General features: G+C 40.9%; 1 protein-coding gene across 2 annotated transcripts in view; it reads right to left on the bottom strand.

The window, feature by feature from the left end:
* The window catches only part of plcb1 (phospholipase C beta 1), a 650154-nt gene that overhangs the window by 66568 nt on the left and 565081 nt on the right, over positions 1–18505 (bottom strand). For both annotated transcript variants that reach the window (XM_062969114.1, XM_062969113.1), the window contains exons 26-31: positions 17692–17911; positions 13083–13263; positions 10494–10570; positions 9821–9910; positions 8657–8714; positions 455–541 (exon numbers count right to left, since the gene is read on the bottom strand). In XM_062969114.1, the coding sequence (XP_062825184.1) occupies positions 455–541; positions 8657–8714; positions 9821–9910; positions 10494–10570; positions 13083–13263; positions 17692–17911 (713 nt within the window). The remainder of the gene's footprint in view (positions 1–454; positions 542–8656; positions 8715–9820; positions 9911–10493; positions 10571–13082; positions 13264–17691; positions 17912–18505) is intronic.

Here is an 18505-nt window from a genome sequence, read left to right as displayed (position 1 = left end):
CAACATGAGAGATAGGTCCATTCTGTTGTGAAGGATATTTATCTAATTCTTTATGTATGTTATTTATTTTCTCAGGCAATAAAAAAACGTATTTATACCTGCTATGAATTCCCCCTCCAATCTCAGGCACAACTGTTTCTAGTTTGCTTCCTTAAAATAAATGTGTGTATTGTACCCTCTGCTGGTGAATGTCATTCACTACATATATAATTTGATAGATACAATGTTTTCAAGAGCTTGGAATACATGGTTAAATCACTTCTCAGCCTTTTGGCTAAGATAAAGTTTAGCGTAGTTAAAGGTACATTAACATTACAAGGTTTATCTTCCATATGACAAAACATTTGCACATCTATCTAATTTTTCAATCATGCTCATGACCAACATGTTCATCTACGTGCTTCAGGTTTTTCCTCCATAATTACAATAAACATTCTAGAATTCAAGTCCTTACCTTGGGCTTTTCATCCACTATTTGCTGACGGATCTCCTTGTGTTTTTCCACAAGCCTTTCCTGCCTTTTGCTCTGAGCATCTTCTAACTGTAAAAAAGCAGCAAAATTATGTATTAATTTCAACACACATTGCATTTTATAATCAACGTATTATATTTGCTAGAAGATAGCTGAGGTGGGAATCCTATGACCTCCCAGATGTTGATGGGCTGCAGCTCTCATTATTACTCATCCCCAGCTATGCTTGTGAGGGCGGATGAAGACTGCAGTTTAATAACATCTGGAGAGTCATGTGATTTTCACCTATGTACAGAATAATGCAATAAACCCAGTATAATATGTTGGTAATATTTTTTACAATTAGAATCATAGAATCATAGAATAGTAGAGTTGGAAGAGACCACATGGGCCATCTAGTCCAACCCCCTGCTAAGAAGCAGGAAATCGCATTCAAAGCACCCCCGACAGATGGCCATCCAGCCTCTGCTTAAAAGCCTCCAAGGAAGGAGCCTCCACCACAGCCCGGGGGAGAGAGTTCCACTGTCGAACAGCCCTCACAGTGAGGAAGTTCTTCCTGATGTTCAGGTGGAATCTCCTTTCCTGTAGTTTGAAGCCATTGTTCCGTGTCCTAGTCTGCAGGGCAGCAGAAAACAAGCTTGCTCCCTCTTCCCTATGACTTCCCTTCACATATTTGTACATGGCTATCATGTCTCCTCTTAGCTTTCTCTTCTGCAGGCTAAACATGCCCAGCTCTTTAAGCCGCTCCTCATAGGGCTTGTTCTCCAGACCCTTAATCATTTTAGTCACCCTCCTCTGGACGCTTTCCAGCTTGTCAACATCTCCCTTCAACTGTGGTGCCCAAAATTGGACACAGTATTCCAGGTGTGGTCTGACCAAGGCAGAATAGAGGGGGAGCATAACTTCCCTGGATCTAGACGCTATTCCCCTATTAATGCAGGCCAGAATCCCATTGGCTTTTTTAGCAGCCGCATCACATTGTTGGCTCATGTTTAACTTGTTGTCCACGAAGACTCCAAGGTCTTTTTCGCACACACTGCTGTCAAGCCAGGCGTCCCCCATTCTGTATCTTTGATTTCCATTTTTTCTGCCGAAGTGAAGTATCTTGCATTTGTCCCTGTTGAACTTCATTTTGTTAGTTTCGGCCCATCTCTCTAGTCTGTCAAGATCGTTTTGAATTCTGCTCCTGTCTTCTGGAGTGTTAGCTATCCCTCCCAGTTTTGTGTCGTCTGCAAACTTGATGATCGTGCCTTCTAACCCTTCGTCTAAGTCATTAATAAAGATGTTGAACAGAACCGGGCCCAGGACGGAGCCCTGCGGCACTCCACTTGTCACTTCTTTCCATGATGAAGACGACGCATTGGTGAGCACCCTTTGGGTTCGTTCGCTTAGCCAATTACAGATCCACCTAACCGTAGTTTTGTCTAGCCCACATTTTACTAGTTTGTTTGCCAGAAGGTCGTGGGGGACTTTGTCGAAGGCCTTACTGAAATCCAGGTACGCTACATCCACAGCATTCCCTGTATCGACCCAACTCGTAACTCTATCGAAAAAAGAGATCAGATTAGTCTGGCATGACTTGTTTTTGGTAAATCCGTGTTGACTATTAGCAATGACCGCATTTGTTTCTAAGTGTTCGCAGACCACTTCCTTAATGATCTTTTCCAGAATTTTGCCTGGTATTGATGTGAGGCTGACCGGACGGTAATTGTTTGGGTCGTTCTTTTTTCCCTTCTTGAAGATAGGGACCACATTCGCCCTCCTCCAATCTGCTGGGACTTCTCCCGTTCTCCAAGAACTCTCGAAGATAATTGCCAGTGGTTCTGAAATAACTTCCGCTAGTTCCTTCAGTACTCTTGGGTGTAGCTGATCTGGCCCTGGGGACTTGAATTCGTTTAGAGTGGCCAGGTGTTCCTGGACAACTTGTTTCCCTATTTGGGGTTGGATTTCCCCCAATCCTTCGTCCATTCCGTGTTGCTGAGGTTGAAGATGGCTTTCTTTTTCTGAGAAGACCGAGGCAAAGAAGGCATTAAGTAGTTCTGCCTTTTCCCTGTCCCCTGTCGCCATCACCCCATCTTCTCCTTGCAATGGCCCTATCGCCTCCTTTTTCTTCCTTTTTCTACCAACGTAAGCAAAAAAGCCTTTTTTGTTGTTTTTTATGTCCCTGGCAAGCCTGAGCTCATTTTGCGCTTTAGCCTTGCGAACCTTTTCCCTACAGGTGTTGGCTATACGTTTGAATTCTTCTTTGGTGATTTCTCCCCTTTTCCACTTCTTGTGCATGTCACTTTTGAGCTTTAGCTCAGTTAGAAGTTCTTTGGACATCCATTCTGGCTTCTTTGCACTTGTCTTATTTTTCTTCTTTGTTGGCACTGTTTGCATTTGCGCCTTGAGTATTTCACTTTTGAAAAACTCCCATCCATCCTTAACTCCCTTGTTTTTTAATATCGGCGTCCATGGAATGCCGCTCAGTAATTCCTTCATTTTTTGGAAGTCAGCTCTCTTAAAGTCCAGAATGCGTGTTTGACTTGTCTTAGTTTCAGCATTCCTTTGTATTGCAAACTGCAGGAGCACATGGTCACTTGCCCCTAAGGATCCAACCACTTCAACTGTATTGATCAGGTCTTCCACATTTGTTAAGATTAGATCAAGAGTTGCTGATCCCCTTGTTGCCTCTTCTACCTTCTGGACCATAAAATTATCTGCAAGGCAAGTGAGGAATTTGTTGGACTTTGTACTCTTGGCTGAGTTTGTTTTCCAGCAGATATCGGGATAATTGAAATCGCCCATGACTACTATATCTCTTCTTTGTGCCTGTTTGGTCAGCTGTTGACAGAAGGCTTCATCAAGTCCTTCATCCTGACTCGGAGGTCTGTAGTAGACACCCACGACAAGATCTTTTTGAGTCCCGGTTCCCTTGATTCTTATCCAGATGCTTTCAAGCTGGTTTCCCGGATTACAGTCTTGCATTTCTTCTGCAACGTAACTGTTTTTGACATATAAAGCTACTCCCCCTCCTCTCCCCTTTGTTCTATTTCTGTGAAAGAGGTTATAGCCCTCAATGGTTAAATTCCAGTGATGGGAGTCATCCCACCAGGTTTCAGTGATGCCTATGACATCGTATGTGTGGTGCTGTGCTAGGAGTTGGAGTTCGTCTTGCTTGTTTCCCATGCTCTGAGCATTAGTGTAAAGACATGTAAGCCCCTGTGACCTCCCCTCGAACTGTTTATTTGGGATTATTGTGCTCTCTGTACTTGGTCCTTGCTGTGTTTGTGCAGCCCTCCGTTTAGCCTTTCGGCGGTTCCTTGTGGTCGTGGGTAATATAGTGTTCGCCGGGCTGTTGTTCCCCTCCCCCAGTGGATCTAGTTTAAAGTGCGCCTGATGAGGTTTGTGAGTCTGTGTGCAAAAAGATGTTTTCCTACTTGTGTGAGATGCACCCCATCGCTTGCCAGTAGTCCATCCTCTTGGAAGAGTAGACCATGGTCAAGGAAGCCAAAATGCTCCTCTTGACACCATTTTCTGAGCCAGTTATTGACCTGTACTATTTTTCCGGCCCTTGTAGAGCCGTGTCCTACAACAGGGAGGAGGGATGAAAAGATCACATGTACATTATACAGTTTTAGCTTTGTTCCCAGAGCTCGAAAATCATTTGTGATCTTTTGAAAAGTATGCCTAGCGGTGTCATTGGTACCTACATGAATCAACATAAGGTGGGGAGGGGCTTTAGGAGCCTGCTGAGCCTCTGAGTGATATGGTGTATTTTTGCCCCCGGGAGGCAGCATGTTTCTCGAGCCATCCCATCCGGTCTGGAAATGATGGCTTCCGTTCCTCTAAGGAGGGAGTCACCTACTACCAAGACCTGTTTCCTTTGAGGATTGACAGGGTCCCTTTTGTGCAAGACAGTGTTTATGTCCCCTGAAGAGTGTTCCTGTTGAAGTGAATCATGTAGGTGTAGAGTGTTGTCCTCCTCCTCAACATCCCCAGTGTATTCATCAATGACAATCCATTGAGATACATCCGAGAGCCCATTACTCTCCCAAGGATGTTCCTGTTGCTTCTGGTCTATGATTGGGGATGGAGCATTTGCATGATTACATAAGTGTGACTGTGGTGATGCACTGTCCCCGTCAGGGCTATCCCCTGCGCATTGATCCAGGGTGGTCCACTGAGTGGTATCTAAGAAACTGTGGTCCTCCACAAGATGTGTTTCCTGATTGTATGTTAATGATGTAAGAATTTCAAATCTGTTGTGTAAATGCAGCTGAGCAGAGGAGTTCTGCGGAGGCTGCCTGGTCCTGCGTCTCCTTCTATGGGTGACCTCCTTCCAAGCCTGAGGGTTGTCTACCTTTGAGTTGATCTCCCCATAAGGTTCCTGATCATGGTCTTGGTGGTGTTGGTGTGATGCAGGCTGCTGATCTACAGCAGCGTGTTGTGCAGTGTCCAAGAAGAGCTCGAGTGCCTGAATGTCCTTAAGGGTCTTAATACGGTGCTCGAGCTGTTGGATCCTCTGCTCCATCAGAGTCATCTGTTTGCATTTGGAGCAGATGTAGTTGTCTAGTTTTTGTGTGAAAAAGCGGAACATGCCACAGCTGGTGCATGTGATGGGAATGTTTTGCTTTTGTTGCATCTCTTGGTGAGCGTGGTGGCCAAGTGGGATCTTTGTACAGTTAAGTAATATGCACGCACTTTATGTGCAGACTGCAACAAACCACCTCTTTGTGTATTTGTTTATGTTGCTTTGTTTCCTGTATGTACTGCAAAGAATAGTTAGTAAAGGTGCCTTTTTCTGAAGCCAGGGAGCAAAAATGTCCTCCTGCTGCCTCTGCTTCTGCGAGAACCAACTGCCCTTCTGGGATCAGGCTCTGGCAGAAACTCACACTGGCAAATAAAGCTTTCCCAGAAACTCAATTAACAGGGGACAATGCCTGCTGTCAATCAACTTAAGTACCTGGCTCTCTTTCAACACAACAGTCACACAACAGTTAGACTTTGACCACAGGAGCCAAGCCCACACTCAGTTTAAAATCCTAGCCAAATCCTAGCCAAATCCTACCTGAAGCCAGGGAGCAAAAATGTCCTCCTGCTGCCTCTGCTTCTGCGAGAACCAACTGCCCTTCTGGGATCAGGCTCTGGCAGAAACTCACACTGGCAAATAAAGCTTTCCCAGAAACTCAATTAACAGGGGACAATGCCTGCTGTCAATCAACTTAAGTACCTGGCTCTCTTTCAACACAACAGTCACACAACAGTTAGACTTTGACCACAGGAGCCAAGCCCACACTCAGTTTAAAATCTTAGCCAAATCTTAGCCAAATCCTACCTGAAGCCAGGGAGCAAAAATGTCCTCCTGCTGCCTCTGCTTCTGCGAGAACCAACTGCCCTTCTGGGATCAGGCTCTGGCAGAAACTCACACTGGCAAATAAAGCTTTCCCAGAAACTCAATTAACAGGGAACAATGCCTGCTGTCAATCAACTTAAGTACCTGGCTCTCTCTATGTAATAATAGAAGAATGTGTATGTATGTATTTCTAGGAAAGAACCAACACTCTGAAATCTAGATTCCTGAAACTTGGCAAGGACACTCAAGGGGACCACTGGAATGTGCATTTGAGATTATTTTGATTTTTAAATTGATTAATATACAGTGTATTAGTTAATTATATCTTCCTTGCAGTCTGCAGTTCTGTCCTTAGATACCATGGGTCTCCAATCTTCCCGGAACAAGGCATGATGGGGAAATTTTCTTCACACTTCTTCACAACAGCTTTACCTCTGCAAGACTCGGGACTCTTCAAACAGTTTAGAAATAAAGTGAACGCCTGTTGCTACCATGCAAAGAGAGGACAGTGAGAAAGAAAAGCCGAATGAGCACTTGGGAAATGTGTTGAAGATGACCGGCAGTTGATGGCTCATGGACTAGATCTTGTGCATGCACCAGCACTTGTTTTTAATCATATGGAACTAAATCCAATTGTTAGTCTCAACTGGAAAAGATCCAAATGAATCAAAGGAATGTTTAAGTGCTAGTTTGCTTTTCAGGAATTGATTTTAAAAAGTTCCCTGCTGTTGAGTCTATAAAATTAAGCCAGTGTCTTAAAACTAGAAGAAATATTTGAACTGTGTAAGTGGCTAATAGTGTAGTGTTAAAGGAAAAACTAATCAAGAAACAGGGAAACTTATAAGATAGTGAGTTAAAACCACACAAATTTTTAACCTCAGACCCAATGTTGAAAGCCTAACACACACAAAGAAGGGGAAATAGGGATTGTCAAAAACATTTTTGTGTCAGGAGCGATTTGAGAAACTGCAACTTGCTTCTGGTGTGAGAGAATTGGCCGTCTGCAAGGACATTGCTCAGGGGACATCCGGATGTTTTTTTTTTAATGTTTTTACCGTCCTTGTAGGAGGTTTATCTCTCCCCACATGGAGCTGGAGCTGATAGAGGGAGCTCATCCATGCTCTCTCCAGGTCGGATTCCTACCAGCAAACCTCAGGTCAGCAACCCAGCCTTCAAGTCAGAAGTCCTGCCAGCACAAGGGTTTAACCCACTGAATTGTCAACAAACATGCTGTTTGTAAATACTGGGTGATGTAGTTCACCATCTGTGAGCTGCATGGTCAAGAAAGGACAGCGCAACATGTCATATGGGAATCCCCATTGCCCTCCCTCATGTTTTTGGTGTTTCTTCACAAATGACCATTCATGCTGGGAAGGGAACTGGGATTCTAGGGTTTAACTAGATGATAAGTTTGCCATGGTTTTATTTTTGAAAAGATGCTCCCCAAGAGACCTTTGCATAGAATATTATTTTAACAAATCTTACATTTAGTGTCATTTGCTTTATAATTAGTATCAGAAGGTAAAAATAAGCTTCATTTGGAAATTGTGCCTGGTTGCTAAGGCACATATCTCTGTGCAAATCTGGTTATGGCAAGAAGATTGGTTTAGTTGCATGGACCACACATTTCCCTTAATGTGAACTCTGGTCCTATTTCTTCTGTCATGCCCAGTTAAGACCTATGTCTGAATCACATCCTACTTGGGGAGAGACTTTTGAAAGGGCCTTTGTTCCTGTCTGAAGCTAATAATAATAACGTAGTTTCCTTGAACTGCACCCAGGACCTTAATTTTCTCTCCAGAGGAATAGATGTGGTTTTGAGGAGACAGAACACTTGCTGCCTTGGTTGATGCTAGTTCCAGTTATATTCCCTGCAATGTGGTCACTGGGCTCTAAGACCAGGAAAGGGAAGGAAGAGCAAGCTTTACTACTGTTCAGCAGACACAGTTCACAGCTTGATCATAAGAAGCTATGATCAGACCACTGTTCAACTTGTGCTTGCCCATGAGGATCTACAGCAAGATATCTTTCTCAATACTCAGCCAATGTACATCGTGTAATGTGGTAAGTGTGTCTTTGACATGAAATCTCATTTCTGGGGCCTCTGTCACCTTGCTGTACAGAAAACAGGGAAATATCTTCATACTATTTCATTTCCTATTCCTACCTGTAATAGTATGTAATAGTATATTTCATACTATTCCTACCTGAAATACCACTATTAATATATACAACTAAATTCCTTCACACATGATATGTACTAATGTTGTGAATGGACACATGAAAATAGCTGTACAGTGTTCCCTCACCACTTCATGGTTCACTTTTTGTGGATTCACTGTTTTGCAGTTTTTCAATAAACTTTAAAAGACTATTATAAATCATGAAAAATTACAATTTACAGCCTGAGGAAGGGAGGAAGGAGAAGCCAAGGTGAGAGAAAAGGAGCCCATGGGGCAACGGGAGGAGAAGGAGGCGATTTATCAACACATGATTGGTTGATAAAGATTTAAAATAGTGTATAACTACTAAAATAATGCATAAATATTAAAATAAATATCGTGTCCCTACTTCGTGGATTTTCACTTATTTTCTTGGAACTTAACCCCAGCGATAAGTGAGGGAAGATTGTATACCAAGATAATATGCAAAGTAGCTTCATAATCAAGAGAAAGTAAGAAAACAAGAAACACACATATGTATTTGCAGCACAGAAATACCATCAAGCAAAATTTCTTTGTACAAAAGGAGAAACTTCATTACTGAATTTTTATGACTGCTCTAACATCAGCATGTGCTAGCTATCCCCATGCCATAAGCTTAAATGCACTTATATGCAGATGACTCACCCTTTTAATGTATTGCACCACCTCCTGAATATATGACCGAATCATTTCTGTCTTCTCCCTGGGGGCAAGATTTAAGAAAAGTATTGATTCCATTCAATTAATTCTTATCTCATGCTATCAGTAACCAATATGATTCTGACACAGTCTTCTTGTAAGTCATAACTCCATTTAGCTAAATAAGGAAAAATTAAATTAAATCCAGTTCAAAGCAGATAATCTGGATTTTATATGGCAGTGTAGAAGGATCATAAGTGTGTTGTATACAGGCATTGCTAAGTGATTGAAATTTTGGTGATTTTTTAATTATGTCAGAAGTGAATTGAGAATATACTGCAAGTCACTTCTGGTGCGAGAGAATCAGCCGTCTACAGAGATGTTGCCAGGGGATGCCTGGATGTGTTACCGTCCTGTGGGAGGCTTCTCTCATGTCCCAGCATGGGAAGCTGGGGTTGACAAACAGTAGCTCACCCCATCTCGGGGATTCAAACCGTCAACCTTCAAGTCTTCAGGCTAGCAGTTCAGCTGGCACAAGGGTTTAACCCACTGAGCCACCACAGCTCCTACATTTTAGTGATAAAGCCCACAAATATTGAAGGTGACGTAGTGTTGCAGGATTTTCATGTTTGTTGTGCATGTGTATATTCATGGGTATAGTAATATAATTTATTATAAGACACTTTATTGAAAAGTGAGGTTTATTTTTTTAAATAGTTAAGCATCATGAGGAGTATGGCAAACCTCCTTCAGCCCAAGATGGATTCAATTTCAGAGACATTCTTGGGTGTAGTATCCTACACAGACTTGGTAACCTGAAGAGATCCTTTACATTAAAATGTGGAGTGGACTCATTACCACACTGATGGAAACCACCAGCTGCCACTTCTGAGGAGTTACATTTTGTCTTTTAAAAAATGGGAGGTGGATCAAGGATCAAACTACCAAATACTAGTGTGTGGTGATCCACAAAATGCTTGATTTAGCCCCAAAACTAGAGGCTCCCCACTTACGTTTGTAATACATATTCACTGGGGGGCTGCTTATGCCTACCTTTGCATCTGATGTTGGAAAAGGAATATCAAGAACAATTCAGAGCTTCAGTATCTTTGATGTCCTTTCAATATCTTCAGCACATAATTTGAGATAAGAGATAACATCTATACTTACTCATCTACTTGACTCCTATCCTTTGATTTGGCTTCTGTGATTTTCTCTTGTCTCTTTTTGTCCATCTTTTTCTTTAACTCTTTCTTTTCTCTGTAGCAAACAGATTTTTTTAAAGGAGAAGAAAAAAACAGAGCAAAGCTAAGGCTGACAGTAGAGAAACAAATCTTTGCTTGTTTCATTCTCAAACATTTTCTTTCATCTGAATGAGATTATGAGTGCAAATGTCATTAATGTTTGCACTTTGGGATAGTTTTTTGGGGGAAATAAATTGGATAAAGAAAAACCCTGAGAAATTTTTAAAAAACAAAAATGTTTCGTATAAAACCAATGTATTTGCCCAGCAAATAATGTCTTGTACAAAAATAAACTGCTTTCAATGCAGGAATATTGGACTTTGACTTGAACAGAAGATTTTGTGCAAAATACAAGTGATTTCACATACAATTTTTCATGAAAAAGTTCCACAAAATGTGCAAAATTTCACAGTTCTATTTTTTTCAGTAGGGTTTCTGGCTGTATTGGGGCACATTTCTCAAGGTACATGAGAGAATTTGAAAAGTTTAAAATCTATGTACTGTATATAGGGAAGTCCTACTGTCTTCCGTAGACTGACTCTATAGTAACTGTGCCTATAACCAAAAGGAACAATTTGCTTATTTATAATGTGCCTTACCTTTCACACATTTCTTTAAGTTTCTTCAACTGATTATTCTGGCATTCCTCTGCTACATCTGTCAACTTTTGAATGAGCTTAGGGAAGAAAAATATAGAATGACAAGAAGTTAAAAAAATCTATATATTATTGCTAGACATTCTGGCAGTTTAAGAGTTTAAGCTGCTTGAACTTTAAGTACTAAATATCCCTGTTCTCAGGAGGTGAGTGAGTGAGTTTTTTCAAGAGTTGTATATTCTACATCTTTGTTCCATCCAGTACCTATCTCCCTTCCTTTGCCTGGGCAAAACAGAGATTCATGGAATGCAGGAAGAAGAGGAGTTGGTCCCACACATCACTTCCCTTATATCATGGATCTAGTTCCTCTTCCTCTTACTGTGTTTCATGAATAACTTTTTTTTCCTGAACAAAGGAAGGGAATAGGAATATGTAGCACATAGGAAGATGAGAAGGAACCCAATCTGCCAGATAAGTAATGTTGTGAGCATGCAAAGGGTCAGCTCCTCCTCTTTTCCATGAGAAATGAAGGAGCATTGAAGGAACAGGAACATATGTCACACAATAAGAAGAGAAAGAATTGGATCTGCTGGTTCCATGAATCTCTTCCATTTGGGCAATGGAAGGGTAGTACCAGGGGAACAGGAAAAGAAGGCGGAACTGGATTTATCAGGGAAGTGGCAGAGATGTGGGCCAGCTCTTCCTCTTCATCCTGTTTATCATTAGTCTGTTTCACTCAGTATCTCCCTTCCTTTCTTTTACTAAACAAAAACTTGTGGCATGCAAGTAAGTAAGAGGAGGAGCCGGTCTGTGTCACTTCACTTATGCTACAGATTGGGTTCTTCTTCCTCCTCTTGTGAACTTTTACTCTTCCCAGGCAAAGAAACAAACATACTGGGGAAACAAGAATATGTGGTACACAAGAAGAGGAAAAGGAATAATATCTGCTGGAGAAGTGATATTGTGGACATTTGCAGGGCTGGTTCATGCTCCTCCACTTCTGTTTTGTCCCATGTTTTGGTCTTTTCCATATCTTACTTCTTTTGCCTAGGTAAAAGAGAAGTCTGTGCAATGCAGGAAGAGGAAAAAGATCTGGGATCTACAGGATAATTGAAGTGGTATGTAGAACTGGCTTCTCCTCCCTCCTGGGGACCACAGTGGTGGTATCCCATTCCTACCTCTCCACTGGAGACATTTGAGGTTGTTCTACTTTCATGGGGGAGCTGTGCCCCTCACACTCAAGAAAATGGAGGGACTGTACTTTGATTCCATCTCTTTGAGCTAACTACAGGTACTCCTTATAGTGTCCACATGATGGGCCACAGACTGTAGGTATATAATAGCAGTCTTCATGCCTTTTTTTTCTGTCCTTTTTGGAACTCCAAATATTTTTTTTACCAAACTGATTGGATTCCTATTTCAACTCAAAGGGTTGCCCCCTACAGTCTGCTTGACTCAGCCAACAGTGAAGCTGCAGCTGTAAAAATAAAAACTGCTTTGGAACATTATATGCATAATACCATTTTGCTGTTTATAGCTTGTGCTCTGCAATCCATTTAGAGTACACATAGTTTCACAGAAGGTTGTCTGGCACAAACATGAACTATCTGGAAGCCATTTTATTCCTATCAAAACCCTTGTTTCCAGTTCTGTAGGCTATGTGAATCTAATTGCTTGTTCTCGAATGAGTTTTGATAAACGATGTGACAGCAACACATTATTCAGATCTTGTTGGTTTCATCTTCAAAGCCACAAAGTGCAGAATCCCCAAATATCAAAACAATCAATTATGACTCAACATTTGTAGTTAGTTGGAGCAGATGTGAAAGCTGGCAAGATGTTGCCTCCTCACAAGGTATAATATTATAATTAAGAGTTGGATAAGGAAAGGCGGTGGAAATGAAGGAGCCAATATTATCGTGATGTCTTTACAGTAAACTCACTTGAAATATGATGTACATTTCTGGGGCCCCATATATTTTTTAAAATCATAAATTTGCTCACTCTTTCCACAATTTTTCCCAAACCACTGAAAATCCTTATTTATTGCCATTTGTAACAGAAGTGAGGAGAGATAGACAGAACCACGTGCTGCTTAAAAAAAAAACCCTACATTTAGACATACAGATAATAATTGATCAAAAAGTCAACCTTATGTATAAGTCAAGGGCAGGTTTTTGAGCTGAAATTATCAATTTTGATATGGTCTGTGGATGTCATGCGTCATTCCACCAAGAGGGAAAAGTATCAACGTCAGCTCAAGGGGCCAACCATCTCTGCTGTTGCTGCCATTTCCTAGCCCAGGTATTAAATAAGGCAAAAAGTGGTGTTATGGGAGAAAAAGCAGAGTGCTTCTTTTAGGTTTTCTATCACTTTTTTCCATTCTACTCAGAGAAAGGAGTGGTGCCTTTTTTTTAAATAAGAGTTAAGGTACAGTAATCACATTGACTCATGGACAGATCGATAACAGGTTTTTTTGGACTGATATATTGACAAAATTTCTAGACTTACACATATGTGTACATATTTATATAGTGTTGCCATTAGGGTTCTTCAAAGAACATGGGAAGAGGGGATGTTATATATACATACCAATTTAATATGTGCTTGCTTCTGGTATTTTTCACTATAATACTGTTCTTGACGAAGATTAAGTAGTTGCTGCTGTTGCTTTTCTTTCAGCTCTATTAACTTTTGAGTCATTTCTGAATCAAGAGTGGTCAACTCTTGTTCAACTGTTGAAGAGCTGTGATCCGGGCTGCCAGTTTCACCTCTGCAGAAGAATATGGATCAACAAAATAAATGTACACAAGCTTGTGAGGACTCTAGTCACAAATCAGGTGTATATGTGTCTCCCTCTTTGTGAACATGCTGTTGGGTGCATCCATCTTAACAGTAAATCATTTCAGGTTGAATGTACAGATGTTTTCTGGATCTTGACATCCAAGACTCAAATAAATTAAGTTCAAAAGTGACTAAATTACCTGCAATTTCATAAGACCATACACATGTCTGCTTGGACTGAGGAATTTTGAGTCCACATACTGATGAAATGTGTATATCACAGTCATCTGCTTCTTAAAATGATCCTACTGCAATGCAAGCAGCATGGGTTTTCCCTTTGAAGTACAATGTCTGTCTCGTTTTCCATTCATGTTGAAATTTGTAGATTACATTAACTGAGCATAGATAATATATTCGTGAGATAGATAAGACTGTATGTGTATGATTGTCTGTCTATCTATCTATGCTCAGTTAATGTAACCCATGAGTGGTAATAAATCACTGATCTTTCATTAACTTTTTTAGAAGACCCCCAGTTGAGAGTTTAGGGATGATGATGACATTAAGCAGTATCCCTTAAACATCAAACATACTTGCTCAGAATGTGTTTGTATATGTACCAATGTGATGTACTGGAGATCCAGTGTGGTGAAGTAGTTTAAGACAGACTACAAATCTGAGGATCAGTGTTCAATTCTCTCTTTATCATGGAAGGCCACTCAGAAAACACTCTCACCCTCACAGGAAAGAAAAGGCAAATCCCCTGTGAACAAATCTTGCCAAGCGATGTTCACTTTAGGGTTGCCATAAGGCAGAAATAGTTTGAATGCAAACGACAATAACAACCACATGTACTCTCCAGGTGCTTGTCAGCTTAAGGTGATCCCCTGAATTTCATGAAGTTTTCTTAGGCAAGAAATACTCAGGGATGGTTTTGCTAGTTCCTTTAATTATTCATAGACAGTCTGCCATCAAAGTAAGATCTAAAGCTGACCCTGCTTAGCTTCCAAGTGAGATGCGATCTGGTGCCTTTAGGATAACTATATGCCATTTAAGTTTAATACATGAGGAAAAAACCTAGATGCACTTCAAGGCACCACTCTTGCCTTGAGGTTGCTCATACTCAATGAGCAGCTAGGCTCCAAGATCTGGGAACTCTGTTTGGGAAGATGAATGACCCCCCAACAAATGTGGAATGTAACTAGGCACAAATGGAAGAGAGAATATTACAATACTGGGAATACAGTTGGCCCTCCATTTGAATGGGTTTTACATTTGTGGTTTTGATTATTCATGAATGTGTACCTGTTTTTTTTAATAAGTTAGATCTCTTTTATCTACCTTTCTTTCTCGTCCTTCTCCTGTTCTGTCAAGAGCATTGTTACCCTGTTTTCACCTGGGTAGGGGGAGTGATAACTACTGCCTCTATCTATCTCCTGATGCTGAAGCTGCTGTGTATACATTCTTAAGAGATGGGCAGGGGGAGAAATTTCTGCCACTATTTCTGCCTCTCAAAGTTGGTGATGTCACAGGTCAGGGTTGCTATGTGAATGTACACATGACAACCCCAACTTTGGGAAGTGGGCACAGTGGAAGCAATGATCAGTGATAGCTCCTGAGGCTGGGGATGCTGTTCAGTGTGCACTCAGCTCTAAAAGAGTACCCAAAGGCCAGACACAGATTCTTTGTGTTCACCACCAATTGGAGATGCCCACCTTCACTGTACAGTATTTGGTTTTTTCCACTTTTGCAGAATCCCAGAACCCCTAACCCTCACAAATGTGGAGAACTAACTGTATGCTCCAGCTTTAGAAGCACTTGACTTAACTGACACTCTTCTAATGGCACTTTTTATACGATGTGCATTCTGTTTTTGATATTGTGGCTGGCTGTATTTCAAAATCCACAAATATGCTTTTGATTAGTGAGCTCTGTTGCTTTTAAAACTTGTACATCTCAGATTCTGATGTGAAAATATTTAGTGGCTTCCAATGAAAAGAGTTCACCAAAGGCAAAGGATCTGTCAATGGGAAGTAAGTTGAACAGAATAACATGCAAAGATAAGGAAGAAAATAATTTTCATAAAAAGGAATCTGAGCAACAACTCCCCAAGGATCAGCATGATATTTTTGGTCTTGGGAAAGAACACCAACTATAAGGGTTGAGGTGAGAAGGGGGAGCAATGAAAAGCCCATGTGAAATAATTACAGCAACAACAAGGCCAACACAAATGAAATACAGCAGTCTGCACCTAACAGATACTGAGAAGTGTTTACAGCAGTACCCAGGTATAAAGCTTGCTTCCTAGGAAACCAGAGAGTCTGATAAAGGGTAAAGTTTACTTAAGGCCAGAAAAAGTGCTTGAGAAAGATTGTCCTGCTGTGTATGAGGAGGGGAGAGAGCTTTGTGCAAACGTGAGACTGAAATTCAGACCTAGAAACCCAAACCTGCCCTCTCAAGAAGCGAACACCTAAACAAGTGAAAAATAGCTTAGGTTCACTAAAATCAATGGCACCAGAGAGGGCCATGCTGATGTCTGGTGTAGTTTCCTGTGGATAATTTTATTAACTTACTTCATAAATAAAGAAATAAACTCGCAAGGAAGGAACTTAAGGCAGCTTTGCAGTGGGTTGAACAGACCTATGACTGAAACAGACACAAGCCAAATATAGACTGTTTCATCCATCCCTAGAGGACAGGATTAGATTTATGAGGATACATATTGAAATGCTTACTTGTCTTGGAAATGTATGTGAATGCAGAAATAAACAGAACAGATTGCTGCATGAGACCCGTGATGTTATAGGTTTGTATATAAAATATTTTCTTGATTTCCTGCGTGGATGTGAAATAAGTAGACGCTGGGAAGAGCAGAGAATAAAGTGTCAAAGTTAGTGGAATGTTTGAGGAGACTGGCATGAGATAGTTGGTGAATGACAGTCGAAAGTTCAGTTTGAGTGAGAGGGTGAGTGTGAGCAGAACTGAGTCTGAGAGCCCTTCCAGACAGCCTCATAATTCAGAACAAAGAAGTGTGTTTAAAAATTGCAGGATTTTAAGGTGAATCCAGACATAGAGCTGTCAGGACACTGGGGGAGTTAAATGCTCCCCCAGTGTCCTGATAGGCTCAGTAGTAATGGATTTTTGAAATCCACAAAATGGGTGCATGGGTCATCTGCCAGAATTATACTTTAAATTTTTTATTGACTCTCTGAGATGCGCTGGATTTCATGAGTGCTGATGCAGATATACTAATGTGCACACAAGCAGATTTCTTGGGTTCATTTCTCCTAACCCTCCTGCTGCCATTTCCCCCCCTCTTGAATCCTGTTTCCCCTAGGGGTCACTTGCCTACCATGCTGGTGCCCACTGTGTAAATTCAAGCTTGTTCAATTTCAAAAACACAAGAATAAAAGAATGCTTGCAGAGGGTTCTCATGGGAATTGCTTTCCAATTGTGCTTTCATTTAGTCACATGTGTGTCTGTGGCTCTATTTGTTTACAGCCCTCATCAGCTGTTTCAGCTGTTGCACCTGCACTGGAGCAGTGTATGGCAATGAAGTCATGTGTTTTTCTTGAGTGCAGAGATATACAGTCTTGTGAATATGTGCATTTTCTGGCCAAAATATGGTTTTAAGCACACATTTTTAACGTGTTTTTCAGCTGTAAATGTCATCCAGCGCACATTTTTGGCAAACATGCATTTTAGGGCTGGTGTAGAAGGTTTGGGATAAGAATAATGAGTTTGAGTGGTCTGGTTGATCTTGAAAAGACAGAGTGAGGTGTTTTCTATGTAAATAATCTGCTGTGTTAAATTTAATTTCTGCGAATAACATTTTATTTTTAGGCACTTACTTTTGACCTGCTCTATCCTAGTCATCCATCTCCAGGTCCTTGAGTGCAGCAGAATATGGGACAAGGTATTAAATCACCCAATCATGACAGACCCCTGCAACTCTGCCTCCCAACACCAAGGCCTGTACAGCGAACCCATATGGAGTTGAGGAGATTCAGCATTTTCCCCACCCTGCTTCATTCATTCAGATTTTTCTAACACAGGGATTGCTAACATGATCATCTAGGATGAGGTTTAGTGATGTCTCCCCATTTCCTCATCTGTCACTGAGAAACAGCATTTGCTGAGCTACATAGGGTATTTGAAGGGGGAGAAGTTTAGTGGCAACCAATACCCTGTGGAACCTCCCTCTGTGGCACTGCCACGTCATTCTGTATTTCTTCCTACCCATTATCTTTCAATGACTGCCCCCTGTTTTACTTCACCTCTCATATTCTCCATATCACTCATTTTCCCTCCAATTTTCAGTAAGGTAAGTCATTTAAAACATTCACTTTCCTCAAAAAAGAGAGATGTGGAGGCCAACATTCTCCAATAGAATAGAAACAAACTCTATAAAACATACTTTTTCTTACTGTCTCTTTTTGCTGTTTTCTCCAAGACTGCCCTCCGTCTCAGGTAATCATTTTGGATTTCATTGTACTTTGCTGTATGTTCTTTTATAAGATCTGTGGTTTTCTTGTGGTGTTTCTTCACAAGATCCTTCATTTCTTTGTAATGCTTCTTCTGGAGTTTTACAAATGCTTTTTGTTGTTTTAGTTCTTCAATAGTTTGTGCTTCAACCTCTGTAATAATGAAAAGCCATGTTTCACTGCTATCACTATCAGGCATTTATTTATTCACAAGGACAAGCAAATTAGCCTTAAAATGCACAAGAACAGGAAGTTAAGAGCCTTAAAAAGTTACTGCTCTTTATGTCCCTTAGCCATATTTTTTACAATGACACTGTGATAAAGGCACACTTGTGTATGTGGCATTCAAGAAGGATTTCCATCATTTAAGACAATTTGAGTATTATGATGAAAAGAAAAATCGTATGTGAAGTAGCCATGAGCCTAAATTCTCCTGTTCGTTCCAACTAGACTAAAGCCACTTTTTTCATGTCAGGAGCGACTTGAGAAACTGCAAGTCACTGACCCACTGCACTGTTTTTAAATATAATATCCACCATAAGATTACTAATTCTGTTTGCAATTAATACTTGTGCTTTGACTAAGACCTTGCTATTTGGGCTAGGCTTTAGCATCAGCTGTAGAAAAATCTTGCTGATCGAAAGGTTGGAAGTTCAAGCCCAGATTGGGGTGAGTTCCCACCATCAGCCTAGCTTCTGCCTACCTAGCAGATTGAAAACAGTAATGTGGGTAGATAAATAAGTACTG

Source organism: Anolis carolinensis, chromosome 1 (genome assembly GCF_035594765.1).
Source record: "Anolis carolinensis isolate JA03-04 chromosome 1, rAnoCar3.1.pri, whole genome shotgun sequence".
NCBI lineage: Eukaryota > Metazoa > Chordata > Lepidosauria > Squamata > Dactyloidae > Anolis > Anolis carolinensis.
This window is presented reverse-complemented; position numbering and strand designations above follow the sequence as displayed.